The sequence below is a fragment of the Rousettus aegyptiacus genome, unplaced genomic scaffold (assembly GCF_014176215.1).
Source record: "Rousettus aegyptiacus isolate mRouAeg1 unplaced genomic scaffold, mRouAeg1.p scaffold_m13_p_12, whole genome shotgun sequence".
Classification (NCBI taxonomy): domain Eukaryota; kingdom Metazoa; phylum Chordata; class Mammalia; order Chiroptera; family Pteropodidae; genus Rousettus; species Rousettus aegyptiacus.
The window spans coordinates 92,973,547-92,988,162 of record NW_023416287.1 but is presented as its reverse complement, the minus strand read 5'-3'; the positions used below and the strand labels follow the sequence as shown (position 1 = coordinate 92,988,162).

The window sequence follows — 14,616 nt, the reverse complement described above, 5'->3', positions numbered from 1 at the left end:
TGGTCAGCGGCACCTGCTGCCCCGCCTGCGCCCGGTGCCCGCGCCCGGCGCCACTGGCCTTAGAATTCCGCTGTGCCTTGTCACCGCCAGCAGCGGAGCGAGCTGCTGGGGGCAGGGCAGGGGCGCCGGGCTGGGCAAAGGACAGTGAAGCGTCACCAATTCGGGCCTTCGTTTTGAACCTCGGTGAACACAACTACCAAGCACTTCCTCGGAGAGTCGCTGAACCTGTGCCTTGGAAACTAAGCAACAAAAGCGCTTCCTCTGTGGGGGGCCCCGGTTCAGTGGCCTCCGCTGGGGACCTGTGTGTCACAGCACTTGCGAAGCCGCGGCCGAGGGTGTGGTGGGAGCCAAGGGTGGAAACCGAGTCACGTGGCCGGCCCGGCCCTGGGATCCGTGGGGACGCCCCACCCCCCACTCCCACGCCTGACGGGGAGCGACCCGCAGGAGGTGAGGCCACAGGGTCACCCGAGCACCCCGAGAGGCTCACCCGTCTCCCACCACCCCCGCGCCCCCCTCTGTCCCCTCCAGGCACGACACCCGCCTCCCGGCCCAGGAAGCGGCCGCCGGGTTCACAGCGCGGCTTGCCGAGCTGACAGCACAAATGGGCCACACCGGCCACACCGGCCTCCCTGGCCACCCCCACCAGGCCTGTCCCGGCTCCTGCCGCCCCCGCCGCACCTCCCTCTCCCCCCGCCCCCCGCCCCCCGGCCCAGGCCAGCCCTGCTGGGACCGTGACCTGACCCCAGAGACACGACGGACGTGCCTGAGCCGGCCAGTGCCCAGGATGGGGGCTTCATGCCGCCCGCCCATGCCGGGCGTGGACCCTGTCTCGGTGCGGGCTGGCCTGCAGGGGGCGCTGGCACACGATGGGCGCGGGGGTCGGGGAGCAGGGGCCTGGTGACTCAACCCAACTGTCTGTCAACAAACGCAGGGACAGCAAAGCGTGGAGCCCCGGCCTTACGAGCAAGGGAACCGGGACGTGTGCCATGACACATGGGCCTGGAGGACAACATGCCGAGTGAGAGAGGCCGGACGCCCAGCTGGAGAGGGAAGATGCGGGTGTCACCGAACGAGCCCGAAGGCGCTGCCGCGCAGCTCGCAGGCGTGGGAGGGCGAGCGGCCAGCAGGCGCCGCGGGGAACAGGCGTTCGCGGGGCGGGCCCGGCCGCGGGGCTGGCGCGGGAGGAGCGAGGTGCCCGTCGCCGGTCCGCCCGCGCAGTGGCAGACCACGTCGAATGGCCTCATTTCATAGATGATACTAACTCGCCCCGAAGGTGACTTGTCCCGGGCGTACAGTCCGTGGATTTTGACGCGAGCGTCGTTTCCTGGAGCTGCCACCACACGAGGACGCGGCCCCGAAACCCGGCCTCTGGCTCTCGTCTCGTGGTCACACTGTGCGCTTCCCTGTCCCCACCCCGGCACCCGCCACCCAGGCGTCCTCACTGCGGCTTGATCTTTGGAAGAACGTCACATAAATGCGACTGCACAGTACGAAATGTCCTTAGGCTGAGTGTGGCACGCGTCCCCGGCCGGCTCCTTTCTAGCACTGACTCGTGTTCTGCTGCCTGGTCACGGCACAGGTGCACACAGGGCACAGGTGCGCGCATGGCACAGGTGCGTGCATGGCACAGGTGCGCTCAGGGCACAGGTGCGTGCACGGCACAGGTGTCTGTACGGCACAGGTGTGCACACGGCACAGGTGTCTGCACGGCACAGGTGCTCACAAGCACCGGGGCCGAGCACGGACTGAGCGAGCAATCACCAGCCGAGCTGCTAAAATCATCCATGTCCGGGTTTTTCTTTATGGACATAAGTTTTCATTTAAGATTGAAAATACTTTTCCCTCAAAAAATGGGTGACCAAGATATCCATCATAAAAGCCACTTCCCCAAAGAGGAAGTGGGGTTGCTGGGCCGTGCGCTGAGCACGCCATCGGCTTTGTCAGAGACTGCCAGGTTGTTTCAGGGTGGCGGTCCCACCGGTGCCTGCCCCGTGGCTGATGACATTAAGCATCTCTTCGTCTGCTCCTTTGCCTTCCGCCCGTTCTCTCTAATGAAGTGTGTGTTCAAGTTTTGCCCATTTTTTTAGTTTTCTTTTAACCATTGAGCTTTGAGAGTTCTCTCCATATTCTGGTTTGAAGTCCTTGGTCACACATGTGATTTGCAGATATATAAGCTCGTTCCGTAGCTTGTCCTTTCATTCTCTTAACAACGTCTTTTGTAAAACAACATTTAAATCCCGATCGAGTTCAATGTATCAGTTTCCTTTCGTGGGTCACATTTTTGGTGTCAGGTCTAAGAACTTCAGTTCATGAACATTTTCTCTTACGTCTTCTCCTAAAATTTTATATGTTTATGGTGTGGCTGGAGACCTATGATCCATTTTCAGTTACTTTATGTGTAAGGTGTGACTTTGGGTCGCGGTCCATTGTCCCCACGCCATTCGATGAAAACACGGCCCTTTTCCCGTGCACTGCCTCTGCACCTTTGCTGGAGTCGGCCGCCCGCGTTTGTGTCGCGTCCGGCCCGCCGGGTCCCGCGCCTGTACCCACGCGGCTCGGCTCCAATGGTTGTACTGGAAACTGTAAAACTGGGTGACAGAGCCCCCCGAACTTTGCTCTCTTCCATGGTTGGGGGTCCTGTGGTTCGCTTGCACGTCCCGTGGCTTTAGAGCTGCTCTGTCTGTATCAGCGCAAAGCCCGGCTGGGGTTTTGGCTGGAGCCGCGTGGAACCTGGGGAGCAGTGAGGGGTGAGCGGGCGTCTACGCCGTGGCTCTCTGCGTCCCCGGGGCAGTCGGTCCCTCCAGTTCCCGAAGCCCTCTGTCACTTCTTCCTCCAGCAGCTTTAGCATAAAGATCCTGTACACGTTTTGTTAGGTTTATACCTAACATTTTATTTCTTTGATACTACTGCACATGGTACTGTATCTAAGTTCTTTTCCAGTTGTCCATTGTTAGTATGTGGGAATGTGACAGACTAAATGCCCTCTAAGCGACGGCCCGTCACGACGACAGCGTAACGAACAGCACAGGTGTAACTATGCGGCCGCGTCAATCGACGTGTGCGACTGGCAGCTCGCAGCCCCCAACACCGAGTCCTCCCGCGGTCACCGTTTCCCTCGTGGACCGCCGAACGGTCGCGTGGCTCCGTGACGAGCGTTCTATCCGCCTCAGCCCGAGCGTTCGGCTCTGTGCAAACCGTGATCTAAACGGTCTGTCTGCGTGTCGATCCGAGCGGTTGACCTCGCTGTGGGCTCGTCCCGGGGCCGGCGCCCGACTTCATGGCCCCGAGAGCAAAGCCGCAACCTGCCGACGTCGCATGCTCCCCGCAGGATGTCGGTAACTGGCACGGTCACTACCAAGTGACAGAAAGTCACAGCGTCTCTGAGCGTGCAAAGCGGGCACGCGTGATTCACACGTGAAACGCCGTTGCCTACGTCGCACGTCGTGAACCGTCTCGCGGCGTAAAGGAGCCGTAAGGATCCGACCCTGCGCGGTGCGACTGCAGCTTCGTTTCCGTCAAAGAGTCTATGTAAAGCTTAAGATGTTTTTCTAGTTTAATCACAGGACAGGTGAATCAAAGGTTCATGAGCCTCTGTGACTCAGAGCGCAGCGCCCGGCATGCAGAAAAATGGTACCTAAACTCCAAGGGAGGGGTGAGCGGCGCTAAAATCGAGCTGTTCTAATTACTTCGAGCCGTTCGAATGGTGTCTAATAAATACCTTCTCTAGGCCAGTTAGACACCGAAAGATGTTTGCCTCAGAGGAACTTAAAGTTTCCTGGCTCGTCCACCGGGTTTTTAGATCCCGGTTTCACACCCGCTGTGCCCCGGAGGAGCGCGTGCCAGGCTGGCCGGTGGGGGGGCCCTGAGCTCAGCGGGTCCAGAGGGCGCTGGGCCGGTGCGGGACAGGCCGAGGACAGCCAGGCCGTCGGGCGCCCGCCCGCCCGCCGCCCGCCGCCCCCTCCCGTCACACTCGCTCAGTGTTCTCCGTGTGGGACGTTCGAGTCCCGCGCGGCCCCCGGCCCCGCAGGGGAAGGGATGCACACGCGGTCACACAGCCGGCGCCCCCGCCGGGACGTAGTGAACGTGGGTACGGGGACAGGTCTCAGCCGGAGCGGGCCCGGGCGAGCTGGGGAACGTGTGCGTGGGACGTGCCCAGAGGAGGGCTCAGATGAGGCCGGGGAGGGCCCCGCGGGCGGCCGGGAGCCCTGGACGCACGGCCGCCTCTGGTGAGAGGCAGGGCCACGGGGCGGGACGGTGGCCGCTGGGCACGGGCCAGAGAGGGGGCCAGGTGCCCAGCAGAGAGGACGGCAGGGGCACTGTGGACGCTGCTCAGAAGTGCTCGTGGCGGCATCCCCGGCGGGCACTGGGTGGGAGCAGAGGGCAGGGACGGAGGCCTTCTGCGCCCCAGTGGGAGGGGCAGAGGGGAACTCAGGGATGTCAAGTGGGGTGCCCTGGCTCCATGGGGCTTTGCACTTGAAGGGTAAGCGGGCCTGGACCACCAGAGGCAGGCCGGGCAGGCACGCAGACCCCTGGTTCAGAGGACGGCGAGGCTCAGACAGGAAGCAGGGGACTCCTGGACGCTCGGGGTGTGGCAGTGTGGCCTCGAGTCTCTGAGGGCCCTCCAGGCCAGGGGGGGCTGTGCAGGGAAGGGGAGGGGACAGCCACCTGGAAAGGGGATGGTGGGAGGGCCACAGCTTTGCTTCCTGCCCACGGCGGGGGAGGGGAACTCGTGTCGTGAGGGGCCGACGGGTGTCAGCCGGGCGGGGGTGGGGTGCAGCAGAGCAGAGGGGACAGTCAGGCTGCCGGCGGGCTCAGACCTCAGGCTGTGACTCAGGCAGACTGGCCGCCGGGGGCCGGCACGGGCTGGAACCGCGGCCACGCCGAGCCGAGCCCAGTGGGGTGCCGCCGCTGCCCGCTAAGTGTCTCAGGCTCCGGACGTCAGACTTTCGGGGGCCTAAGTGTCTTCCGGCGAGAAGGTGTCCTCACTACAAGGTGCGCAGAGCGGGTGGCGGAGGGCGTTGGTGACCTCGGCAGTCCCCTGACTCAACACCGCTCCCCGAAGGTGCCAAGCCGGGGCCCGTGGGACCTGCGGGGACCTTCCGAACAGCGTCCCCCGCTGAACTCACTCACGTGGCTCACAGCGGGGGCGTCCCGGTGGCCGGCGGGGGCAGCAGGGGGGACGCCACCGAGGCCACCTGGCAGGCCGGCTCATCCCACGGGACCCGGCCTGGGGGCCCCTCGGCGCGTGTGCCCCACGCGGGGTCGCTGTCCACCCCGCTCACTGCTGAGCGCCCGGGGTTCTGTTCCCTGGGTCAGGGACAGGCCCTGGGCACACACCCGCCTGGCCTCGTCGCCGTGCTCGAGATGTGGACGAGGTCGTCCCGAACGGGCAGACGCCGCCCCACTGCGACCGAGCCGGCTGAGTCAGAGGCCGGTGCACGTGGAGCGGCCCCGACGCCCTGAGCGGGCTCGCCTGGGGTCGGGCTGTGCTCAGGGGCACTCCCCAGCTTCCCTTTGTCCGGATCAGAAGTGGAGAAACGACATTTTCCTCTCAATGCTTTGCCGACCCCCCCCCTCAGCCGGAATCACATCTAAACGCCCTCCCGTCCCCTCTGCCAAGCTCACAGGACATCAGGGAGCCAGACACAGACTCGGTGACGGGGACGCCTCTGGGCGCAGCGAGTCCCTCACCCAGAGATCCTGCCCGAGTGGGCGGCAGGAGCAGCATCCGGCCTGATGCCTGCTTCAAACAGCTCAGGCGGCCGGGGGTGGCGAGGCGGCGCGCCCGGACCAGAGGACGCGGCCGGCCTGAGGACCTACGCCCTGTCTTCCAGGACACACACCACGCGGTGAGGACCACGCACTACGGCTCTCTGCCCCAGAAGGCCCAGCACGGCCGGGCCCAGGACGAGAACCCCGTGGTCCACTTCTTCAAGAGCATTGTGAGTGGCCGCTGCTGCGGCGTGGGCGGGGGGCGGGGCGCGCGGCGTGGGCGGGGGGGGGGGGGGTGGCGGAGGGGTGGCGGCGCGGCGTGCAGGGGGCGGGGCGCGCGGCGTGGGTGGGGGCTCCAAGCTCCGGGGGGGCGGGGAGCGCGTCCCAGATGCTCTGGAGTGATGAGATGGGGTGCGGGGCGCTGAGCCCGCCCTGCACGATGCGCGGTGACAGGCACACGCAGACCTTCGTTGAAGCCATTAGAACGTGCAGCAGACGCGAACCGGGCGGTGATATCGAGGCGCCGCCGCTGGTTCCCGTGGGAACCTGGGACTCACGCCCGCCAGACGGGCCGGGGAGCCCCGCCGGCTGAGGGAGCACGGGGCAGCTCTCACGCCCGAGCGTTGTTTCTAGGAGCCTGAAACGGCTCTAAAAAGTACAGTCTTACAAAAAAAAGCGAAACCACAGGCTCCTAACCGTGAGCTTTCTGTTCCGCTGGCTTCTGGAAGGACGCTCCCCAGGCTGATAAGTGACGGGAACTGTTTCGCAGCTCTGAACGCACCGGGGGGCCTGGGGCCGCGCGCGGTCCTGCAGCTGCAGCCGCGGCTCGGGACACGCCCCGGGGGGACGAACACGGTCTCAGGGCCCGGGAGACCTGCGCGGCCCTGGGCGTTTCCGGGTTCCCGGGGACCCCGTACCTAGGACAGGTACGGGAGGCCGGGCGGGGCGGGGCGGCCGCGCCCACGCCGTGGGGACCAGGCCCTCTCAGCACCCGCGAGCTGCCTGCAGACAGGGCCCCGGGCCGCGGGGGCCGAGGGGGCTGCGGGGGCGCAGGGCGAACCCGCAGCTCACCGCCCCTTTCTTTGCAGGTGACGCCCCGCACGCCGCCCCCGTCGCAAGGAAAGGTAAGACCCCCGCCCGCCCGCCCGTCCTCCTCGTTGGTGGACCGTCCCTGTGCCCCTCACTGTGCCGTGACGACGGCTGGACCCGCGGCCACGCGGCTGCGTCCTCGACCCCCACGGGCCCCGCACCCCCAGGCCCGAGGCGAAGGCCAGCGCCGGGCGGCCCTGCGGAGCCCGCGGAGGCGCGCCCTGCTTCCGCCGCGTTTTCTTCCCGAGCTGACCCATGTCATTCTCTCTCTCTTCCTCATCCAGGGGCGAGGACTGTCCCTAAGCAGATTTAGCTGGGTAGGTGAAGACGCGGCCCCCGCCCCCCGCCCCCCCCCCCCCCCCCCCCCCCCGCCCCCGGACGTCTGTGTTCCTCTGTTTCAGTTGCTTAACGGCTCACGCACCTTCCTGCACAGCCAGCTTGCCCGCCGAGGCGTGAGGCCCACGGGTGCCCGTGGGTGCCTCCCCCTGGGGGGCAGGACCCCCCTCCGGCTCCTTCCGCACCCCGCTTCCTCCCCACCCGCCACAGGTCCCGCCAGGCTCTCCACCGCGGGGACACTCACACTGTCCACCCTGGGCAGCCGGGCCCTGGAGCTCGGTCTGGGGCGACCGCCGCGCCCGGGAGCCTTCGCTGTGTCTGTTCCGGTGATAACGACAGCTTAGCCGTCAGCCGTCCGGAATCCTTCTTAGGAGGTGTAGGCTTTTGAATCGGAGGACAAAGTTTTCGTGACGATTTAAATGGGCCATTTGTTCGCTTTCTAGATACTAATGAAATTTGTTCTGTGAACCCACTTAAAATTCCCGCCAGGATATACCGGACTTACGGACCTTAGTGACTAGTACATACGAGATGTGGTTCCTACTTTATAAAAATTACGATTTCAGAATGAAAGGGAAGAACAACCAGCAACCCACAGGCCAGGAATCGTGTCCGTCTTGGGGACAGAGCACCCTCATTCTCGAGTACGGGGCTGTACGCTCAAAGCTCAACTAAAAAGCATAAAAAAAAATGAATGTGTGAATCCTCAAAAAGATAAAGAGGAAAAGAGGGAGGGGGAGGGAGGAGGGGCAGGAAATAGCACGGTGCTGGGGGTGAGGGGAAGAAGGGTGGATGGAGAGGACAGCCCCGACCCGCTCAGCGCGACCCGACAGCGGCTGACGCACAGAAACCCACCTGAGCCTTCCCGACCTGACGGCCTTGCAGGGAGGTGACCCAGAGCAGGGCTTTCACGCGGGCTGGCGCACACGGCCAGCCGGCCTCTGCCTTCCGTGCCCGCAGGGGCCCGGCACGGGACCGAAGAGCCAAGTCCGCCTTTGACCTCGCGAACTTCCCTCCTTAACCTCCCGACCCGCAGCTTACCTTTGCAGGGCGGCTCGGGCGTTGCAGGAGGTCCTCGGCGAGGTGAGGGGGTGCGAGGCCTCCCACGGTGGGGTCCGGCCGCTCCCCAAAGGCTCTGCGTCCCCGTCGGGTCCGTTCCCGGCCCCACTCACGTGCCTTGCTCTTCTTCCTCCAGAGCGAACCCCTGCCCTGGGCGCCCCTCGCCCCTGGGCTGGTCCGGGGGAAGGCCGCCCGCCGCTCCAGGCCCCCACTCCCTCCCTCTACCTCTGCCGTGTGTTTTCTGGTAAATTCTAGGCCGCCCGAACGCAGGTGACGCGAACCTGGCAGGAGGGAGCGTTCGGCAAACGAGGAACCTGAAAGCCAGCCCTCGCGTTCCATTTCCTCAGTTGCCCTTTAGTTTCGGAGACAAACCCGTGCGGCAGACGACGCGGCGCTTGCGGTGGGGGGCGGTGGGGGGGGGCGTCCCGGCCGCGTCGCGTGGGCCTGTCGGTCTGTGGCGGGGCGTGCTTTACCTGTCCCCCTCCCTCCGGGTGGCGTCGCGGAGAGGCCGTGTCTGTGGAAGCCTCCGGATGCGAGGGCAGCCAGCGACCCTCTGGTGCGCAGGCCGAGACCTTCTCTGCCCCCCACCGCCCCGGCCCCTTACGCCCCTCGACAACCTCAGAACCGACCCCCACACGAAAGCAGCCGCCGGGGAGCGAGCGTCTCACGTCTGTCCCCAGGCCCAGGCCACAGCACAAGGAGCCGCGGAAGCAGCTGGCGAGCTGGGGGCCTGGGCGGGGCCCCAGCCAGCTCCACTCCCACCCGGAGCGCGCGAGGCGGGTGCCCAGCACCCCGCACGTGGGCTGCTTCCGACGGGCGCCGTGTTCCCTTGGCCCTGACGCACCGATGGGACGAGGGCCGACGGGGGCTCGGGGCGGCTCCAGGGCCCGGCCCAGCGCTGGCTTCGTTCCGCCTGCCAGAGATGGTCCCCCGCCTCTCACCGGCAACACGCTGGGAGCCTGTCCCAGAGGACGGCACACCTTGAGGCGGAGAGCCTCCCCTGCCGGGCGGGCGGGCAGCCCAGGCGAGAGCCGCCTCACCCCAGGGGCTGGCCGCCCCGTGTCCGCGCTCCCCGGGTCTCCGCCATCCTCGGCCACGTTTGCGGTGCAGGATGTCACTGCACGCGGCACGTGAGCCCGTAAACCAGGGACACGAGTCTTCCGCGTCCACTGCCGCTCGCCTCGCCCCGGGGCAGTCGGAGGCAGTGCTGGGCCGGCTCCCCAGCCGCGGCGAGCCCCCAGCATTCAGCGCAGGACGGCCGCCAGCTCGCGGCCCCTCACAGGCCCCATGAGGAGGGACTCTTGTCGTCCCGTTTTACAGAGGCCCCCGCTTGGCGTGGTCACGCAGCCAGGGGTGGGGGGCACCGAGGACCTGGGCTGCGCCCAGACCTGCCCTGCCCCTCTCCGGCCACCAGCCCGGGCCCGGGCACTCCTCGGAGCCCCATCCCCACTCACACGCGGGACGACTGGCCTTGGTCCCCAGCACCCCCCGGCAGAGCCCCCAGGTCCAAGAGCTGCTACTCTGTCCCCACACCAGGAAGCGTCCCCAGACATGGCCTCGGTCCTCCTCAGCCACTCCGCCATCCCCTGCTCGCACACGCGAGTGGCGAGCCCCCCCCAACCTCTCCCCCCCCCCCCCGCTGTTCCGCTGACTGATCCCTAATCTGCTCTTGAAAGGGGGCGTGAGGTTGGGAAGTGGCCGCGTGGCCCTTGCCATGAGGGTACCGGGGCAACGCCTCACAGCAGGGCCAGCCACGGACGGAGCTGGGGGAGGGGGCTGTGCCCAGTCACCGCGGCCGCTCGGGTGGGCGGGGCCTCCTGGGGACCTGGTGCTGCCGCCCAGGTGGACTGGAGCCTGTCTCCTCTCGCAGGGAGCCGAGGGCCAGAAGCCCGGCTTTGGCTATGGGGCCCGGGCCTCCGACTACAAACCCGCTCACAAGGGCCTCAAGGGCCGTGATGCCCAGAGCGCTCTCTCCAGGATCTTCAGACTGGTAGGTGGGGCGGGGGCGGGGGGACTGGGGAGGCTGGGGGGGTGCGGGCGGGGACAGGACGTCCCGGGGCGGGCAGCCCCAGTGGGCAGGCCCCGCCTGCAGGCGCGGGAGCCTGGGAGGGCCGGCTCCGTGGGGTCACGGAACACGAGCTGCGTCCGGCAGGAAGGCGCAGGAGTCGCGTGTGCCCCGTGGTGGTTCCCGCTCCAGGGAGGGTGGCCAGGGAAGGTGTCCCCGAGCAGGTGGCGTTTGCCGGCCACACAGCGGGGACGGCGCTCCAGGCCGAAGGGGGCTCCAGGAGAGAGGAGGGAGGTGGCGAGAGTGAGTGACATGGAGTGACCAGCGGGGTCCGAAAGGAGACGGGGGCCGAGCGTCGGGGCGGGAGGGCAAGGCCCGCCCCCCAGAGGCCTGCGACCCTCCCGAACGCTTCGACCTTGGCTCTGAGGGGGGTCCCCGGGGTTCCGGGGCAGAGGCGGACGGCCGCGTGTGCCTTGTTGCGATGCCGGCCTTGTGCCCCGGCAGAGACCAGCATGGGGGCTGGGTCTGAATGCCCGGCTGGCCAGGAAGGGAGCGACCCTCGGAGTCTGCGGAGTCCGGGGGCCGGGGACAAGGCCTGTGCTCCCACAGCACGCGAGCACGTCCGTCCGGGTCGCCCCGGAACCTGCAGCCACAGCCGTCCAGGGCTCCCTGGGAGCGCAGAACGGCAGAGACCGGGCTTCAGCCCCAGAAGCACAGGGCTGTGTCCTGCGGTCACCCCCAGGAGCTTCCCGTCTGGCCCTGAGCCCGCGGGGCGGCACCGTCTCGGGTGCCGTGTCTGGCGACAGACCTGAGTGGCCTGCGGCCGGGGCCCCGGGCAGGGGACACGCGGGAGCAGCTCACGCCGTTCCCTCTCCCCAGGGGGCACGTGACGGCCGCTCAGGATCGCCGATGGCTCGACGCTGAGGCCGCCTTCCGGCCGCAGGACCCACCCTCAGCTCCTTAACCTTGACCCGAGGTTCTAACAGTCCCCGTCCGCCCCATCCTAGCCACGACCTCCGGCCTAACGCCCCGCGCGGGTGCGCACAGTAGGGCCAGGCGCACCGCACCCGACCCACGACGTCTGGCCAAAGCTACGCGGAGAAAACGCAAACACGACACGGCGCAACGGTGACACCGTCACTGCTCTGTTTGGAGACGAGGCGTCCTGGGGGCTCGGCCCCCGGCGGCCCCTCCAGGTCCCCCTCATCCTCGGACGTGCTTAGCCCGCCTGCCCGCGGCCGCCAGCACTGCCGCGAGGCACGGGGGCCGTGGCGGCCGCGCTTCCCCCGCTTCTAACCCCGCGTGACCCGTGACCCGCCCGTGTCACCCCCAGCACCCCCCCCCGGGACCAGGCAGGAGTGGCTTCACCCCGCAGGAGCTTCGGTACGTGAGAGGCGGGCGGGCAGCTGAGAGGGAGCGACGGCGTGCACACGGGCCGCTGGGCTGCGCCCACGGCCGCGGCTGACTGGGCGTGGCGGCGGGTCAGGAGGCGGAAGGGCCGGGTGGCGGCCTCGAGCAGGACATGGGACCTCGTTGGAAGCCAGTGACGACGGCGCAGCGGGAGCCGGCGCGTGCTCCGCACACCGCCTGTCTCCCCCGGGAGCGGCCGAGCGCCGGGGGGCCGCGCGGACAGCGGGACTGGAGGGGTCTTCCGGGTGGCCACGCAGTGTCACGCTGGTCCCGGTGGCGCCGAGGGCGACGGGCGGCAGCTCCTCACGGGAGCGCACGGCGCCGGCACTAACCGCCACCTGCCCCCTCCCCAAGGAACCGCTGAGTGACTAGGCTTAGTTAGGGGCCTGCCTGTCCCCCGCCCTGTCCCCCACCCTGTCCCCCGCCCTGTCCCCGACCTAGAGCATGGCTGGGCCTGGCCAGCCCCGAGGAGAGCACTCTGTCCTGAGCAACGTCCCCCCTAATGCACACTGACACCCCTGAGCCCCTGCATAACGTACTGACTGCACCCCGAGTCCAGCATCCTTCGGTCCTTATCGCCTTCCAAAGAGCCCGCACGGGCAGGTGCTCCCAAGGAGAGGACGAGGAGCAGCCCACGTGACCCCGGCGCGCCCGCTAACCCCCCTAACTCCCAGCGCCGAGCGTGGGCCTCACACTTAACGCACACGCAGCCTCGGCGACGCGGCTGTGAGGGACGTTTCCGAAACGAAGCCTCCAAGCCGCCGACGCGGACCCTGCGAGCTCCACTGGGGCTCTGCGACCACGGGGCTCGCGGACTGCACCCCCAGTTCTGGAATAGTGAATAAACAATAAACTGTCGGCGACATGTGCATGCGTCTTGTGGTTACTCCGGGCCGCGTGTCGGGGCAGGCGGGGGCGGCTCGGGGGGCCGCTCGGGGCCGGGAACCGGTGCTCCGGTCACCTCTGCGTGTAGCACAGGACACACCTGCCAAGGGCCGTGGGAGGGTCTCTGAAGTTGCCCTCGGCCACGTTTCCTCTGGCGGAGACAGCGACAACAAGTGATTTGGGAAAATTTTGTTCCCAAACGAAATGTTGGTTTTTAGCTGCTTTTGGTTATAAGGATTCTCTTTCAAAAAGATTAAGTGAAGTCATCTTGTTTCGCTTTTAACAAAGCCACGGGGCCCTTTCTGTCTGAGCTGGTTAGACGTCACAAGGGCAGGCCCGTTGGGACGACTGTCAGATGCCACCAGCCGCTCCCATGGGGCCCCAGACCCCGGGGAGCCGCGTGCGCCCGTCCAACAGCACCGGAGCTGGCCGCGCTCAGCGGCAGGCGGCCCTGCCAACCCGCCCCCCTTCGCTTCTCTCCCCAAACCCTTCGGGCTGAGGAAGTAGGAAAACGGCCGGGGCCAGGGCGAGGCCGACGACATCCCCAGGCGCCCTCGGTCTCAGCTTCGCGACACACACGACGCTAGGCAAACTGACAGCTTCGTGCTTAAACCCAAACACACACTCACATCGCGAGAGAGCCGGGCGTTCCGGGAAAAGCCATCTGGAGGAGCATTTTTAATACTCGAGGCTATCATCTGAAAATTAAAAAACAGACGAACCAACCCTTCCTCAACCCATCACGTTTAAAAAGATTCCAGCAGTATGCCCGCCACAAACGAACCGCCCACGAGACGGGGAACCGGCCGACCGTTCCCGAAAAAGTTAATTCGCTTTAGCTCTTTCAGCCCAGAAGGGCATGGAGCTCCTAGGCTGTGGCAGAGACAAAAGTAAACTGAGAAAGGAGGTGTCCTTCCTGTGTTATCGCAACAGGATGACGACTCTCTAAACTACGAACTTGTGAAAGTTTGAAAACATAAACTCACTCCGTTGTATTTCTGGGCAAGCCCATGCCCCACAAATCTCGTGAACAGATGAATGGATATTATGATTGGCCTTCATTTCAAGTCACTCTCGAATACCTTACAAACGAGAGAAAGTGTAAAGTATCCTCAAGGGTAGAGAATAAGAAATCCTCACACCAGCCAAACCCCGTAGATCTGAATGTATGGCAAACGCAGCACCACTGTGTGAAGCCATGCCAAAACGTCACCTAGAAAAAATGTCCATCTTTGAGCGGTCGTAACACACCCAAAGCCCAAATAAGCAAATATACGGGAGCTTTAAAAGAATACAGAAACTATTTTTTTATTATTCGTAAAGCCAGCAGTGGCTTTTAGCATAACTATCCCTTTCTAATACAAAACTGGAATAAATAAATATCATCCAATGTAGAAACAGAACATGAAACAGTTTTAAAGATTAATAAAAGAGATCGTCTGTAAATAAAAAAACTAAAAATTTTCTTCAGTGGCAAATCAAGGATGAACCACTGTCACTTAGAATTGGTCGGATTACAGACCCTGGTTTCATACACACGTCTCCACGCTGTGAGGCATCGCACGGGAAAGATCAACAGCAAAATCTGTTGTTTGCCGCCCACGGCTCCCGCATTCACACCGCCGGCCTTAACTTGTTAGTCCTTAAATATTTTACCAGTCACCCACGTAGTGAGTGACCGTGGCGCCTCGGTGTGCAGGGGGCAAGTGGGTGTGCCCCCATCGGTGCCTGTGTATGGCTGAGCAGCGGGCCATGCTCCAACCGGATCGAGGTGCCCTTACTGGGGACATGCGGGATCCTAACCCCACAAGAGTCTCGACCGTTCCGCATTTTAAACAACGAAGAAGAGCCAACAAGACGGGTAAATGTTGAGTTTCACGGCAATACGGTAAAGACACAGAGCCCCCAGAGCTGTCTGTAGGCACTTCCGAAACCCTACGGACCCCCACGACACCTACGTCCCACGCACAGAGACCGGGCGACAAGACACGGCGCCCAGATGTGGAGGCGTCGGCTGTGTCTCAGCCTCGCTTTGTACAACGGAGTCTTAGAAAAAGCATCCGTTACTTAGCAACAAGCGACCCTTGGATCGACTTATTTTGGGGAGGCAGAGGGTGCAC

The 14,616-nt window shown here is 65.1% G+C and overlaps 1 protein-coding gene across 6 annotated transcripts in view; it reads left to right on the top strand.

Moving 5' to 3' along the window:
* LOC107498651 (myelin basic protein) overlaps positions 1-12,478 on the top strand; it is a 64,210-nt gene extending 51,732 nt beyond the window's left edge. For 3 of the 6 annotated variants that reach the window (XM_036230161.1, XM_036230163.1, XM_036230162.1), the window contains 5 exons: positions 5,835-5,942; positions 6,801-6,836; positions 7,086-7,118; positions 10,067-10,186; positions 11,081-12,478. In XM_036230161.1, coding sequence (XP_036086054.1) covers positions 5,835-5,942; positions 6,801-6,836; positions 7,086-7,118; positions 10,067-10,186; positions 11,081-11,125 — 342 coding nt within the window. In that variant the 3' untranslated portion in view covers positions 11,126-12,478. The remainder of the gene's footprint in view (positions 1-5,834; positions 5,943-6,800; positions 6,837-7,085; positions 7,119-10,066; positions 10,187-11,080) is intronic. The other 3 variants (XM_036230160.1, XM_036230164.1, XM_036230165.1) reach the window with 1 other exon arrangement.
* The last annotated feature ends 2,138 nt before the right edge of the window (positions 12,479-14,616 follow it).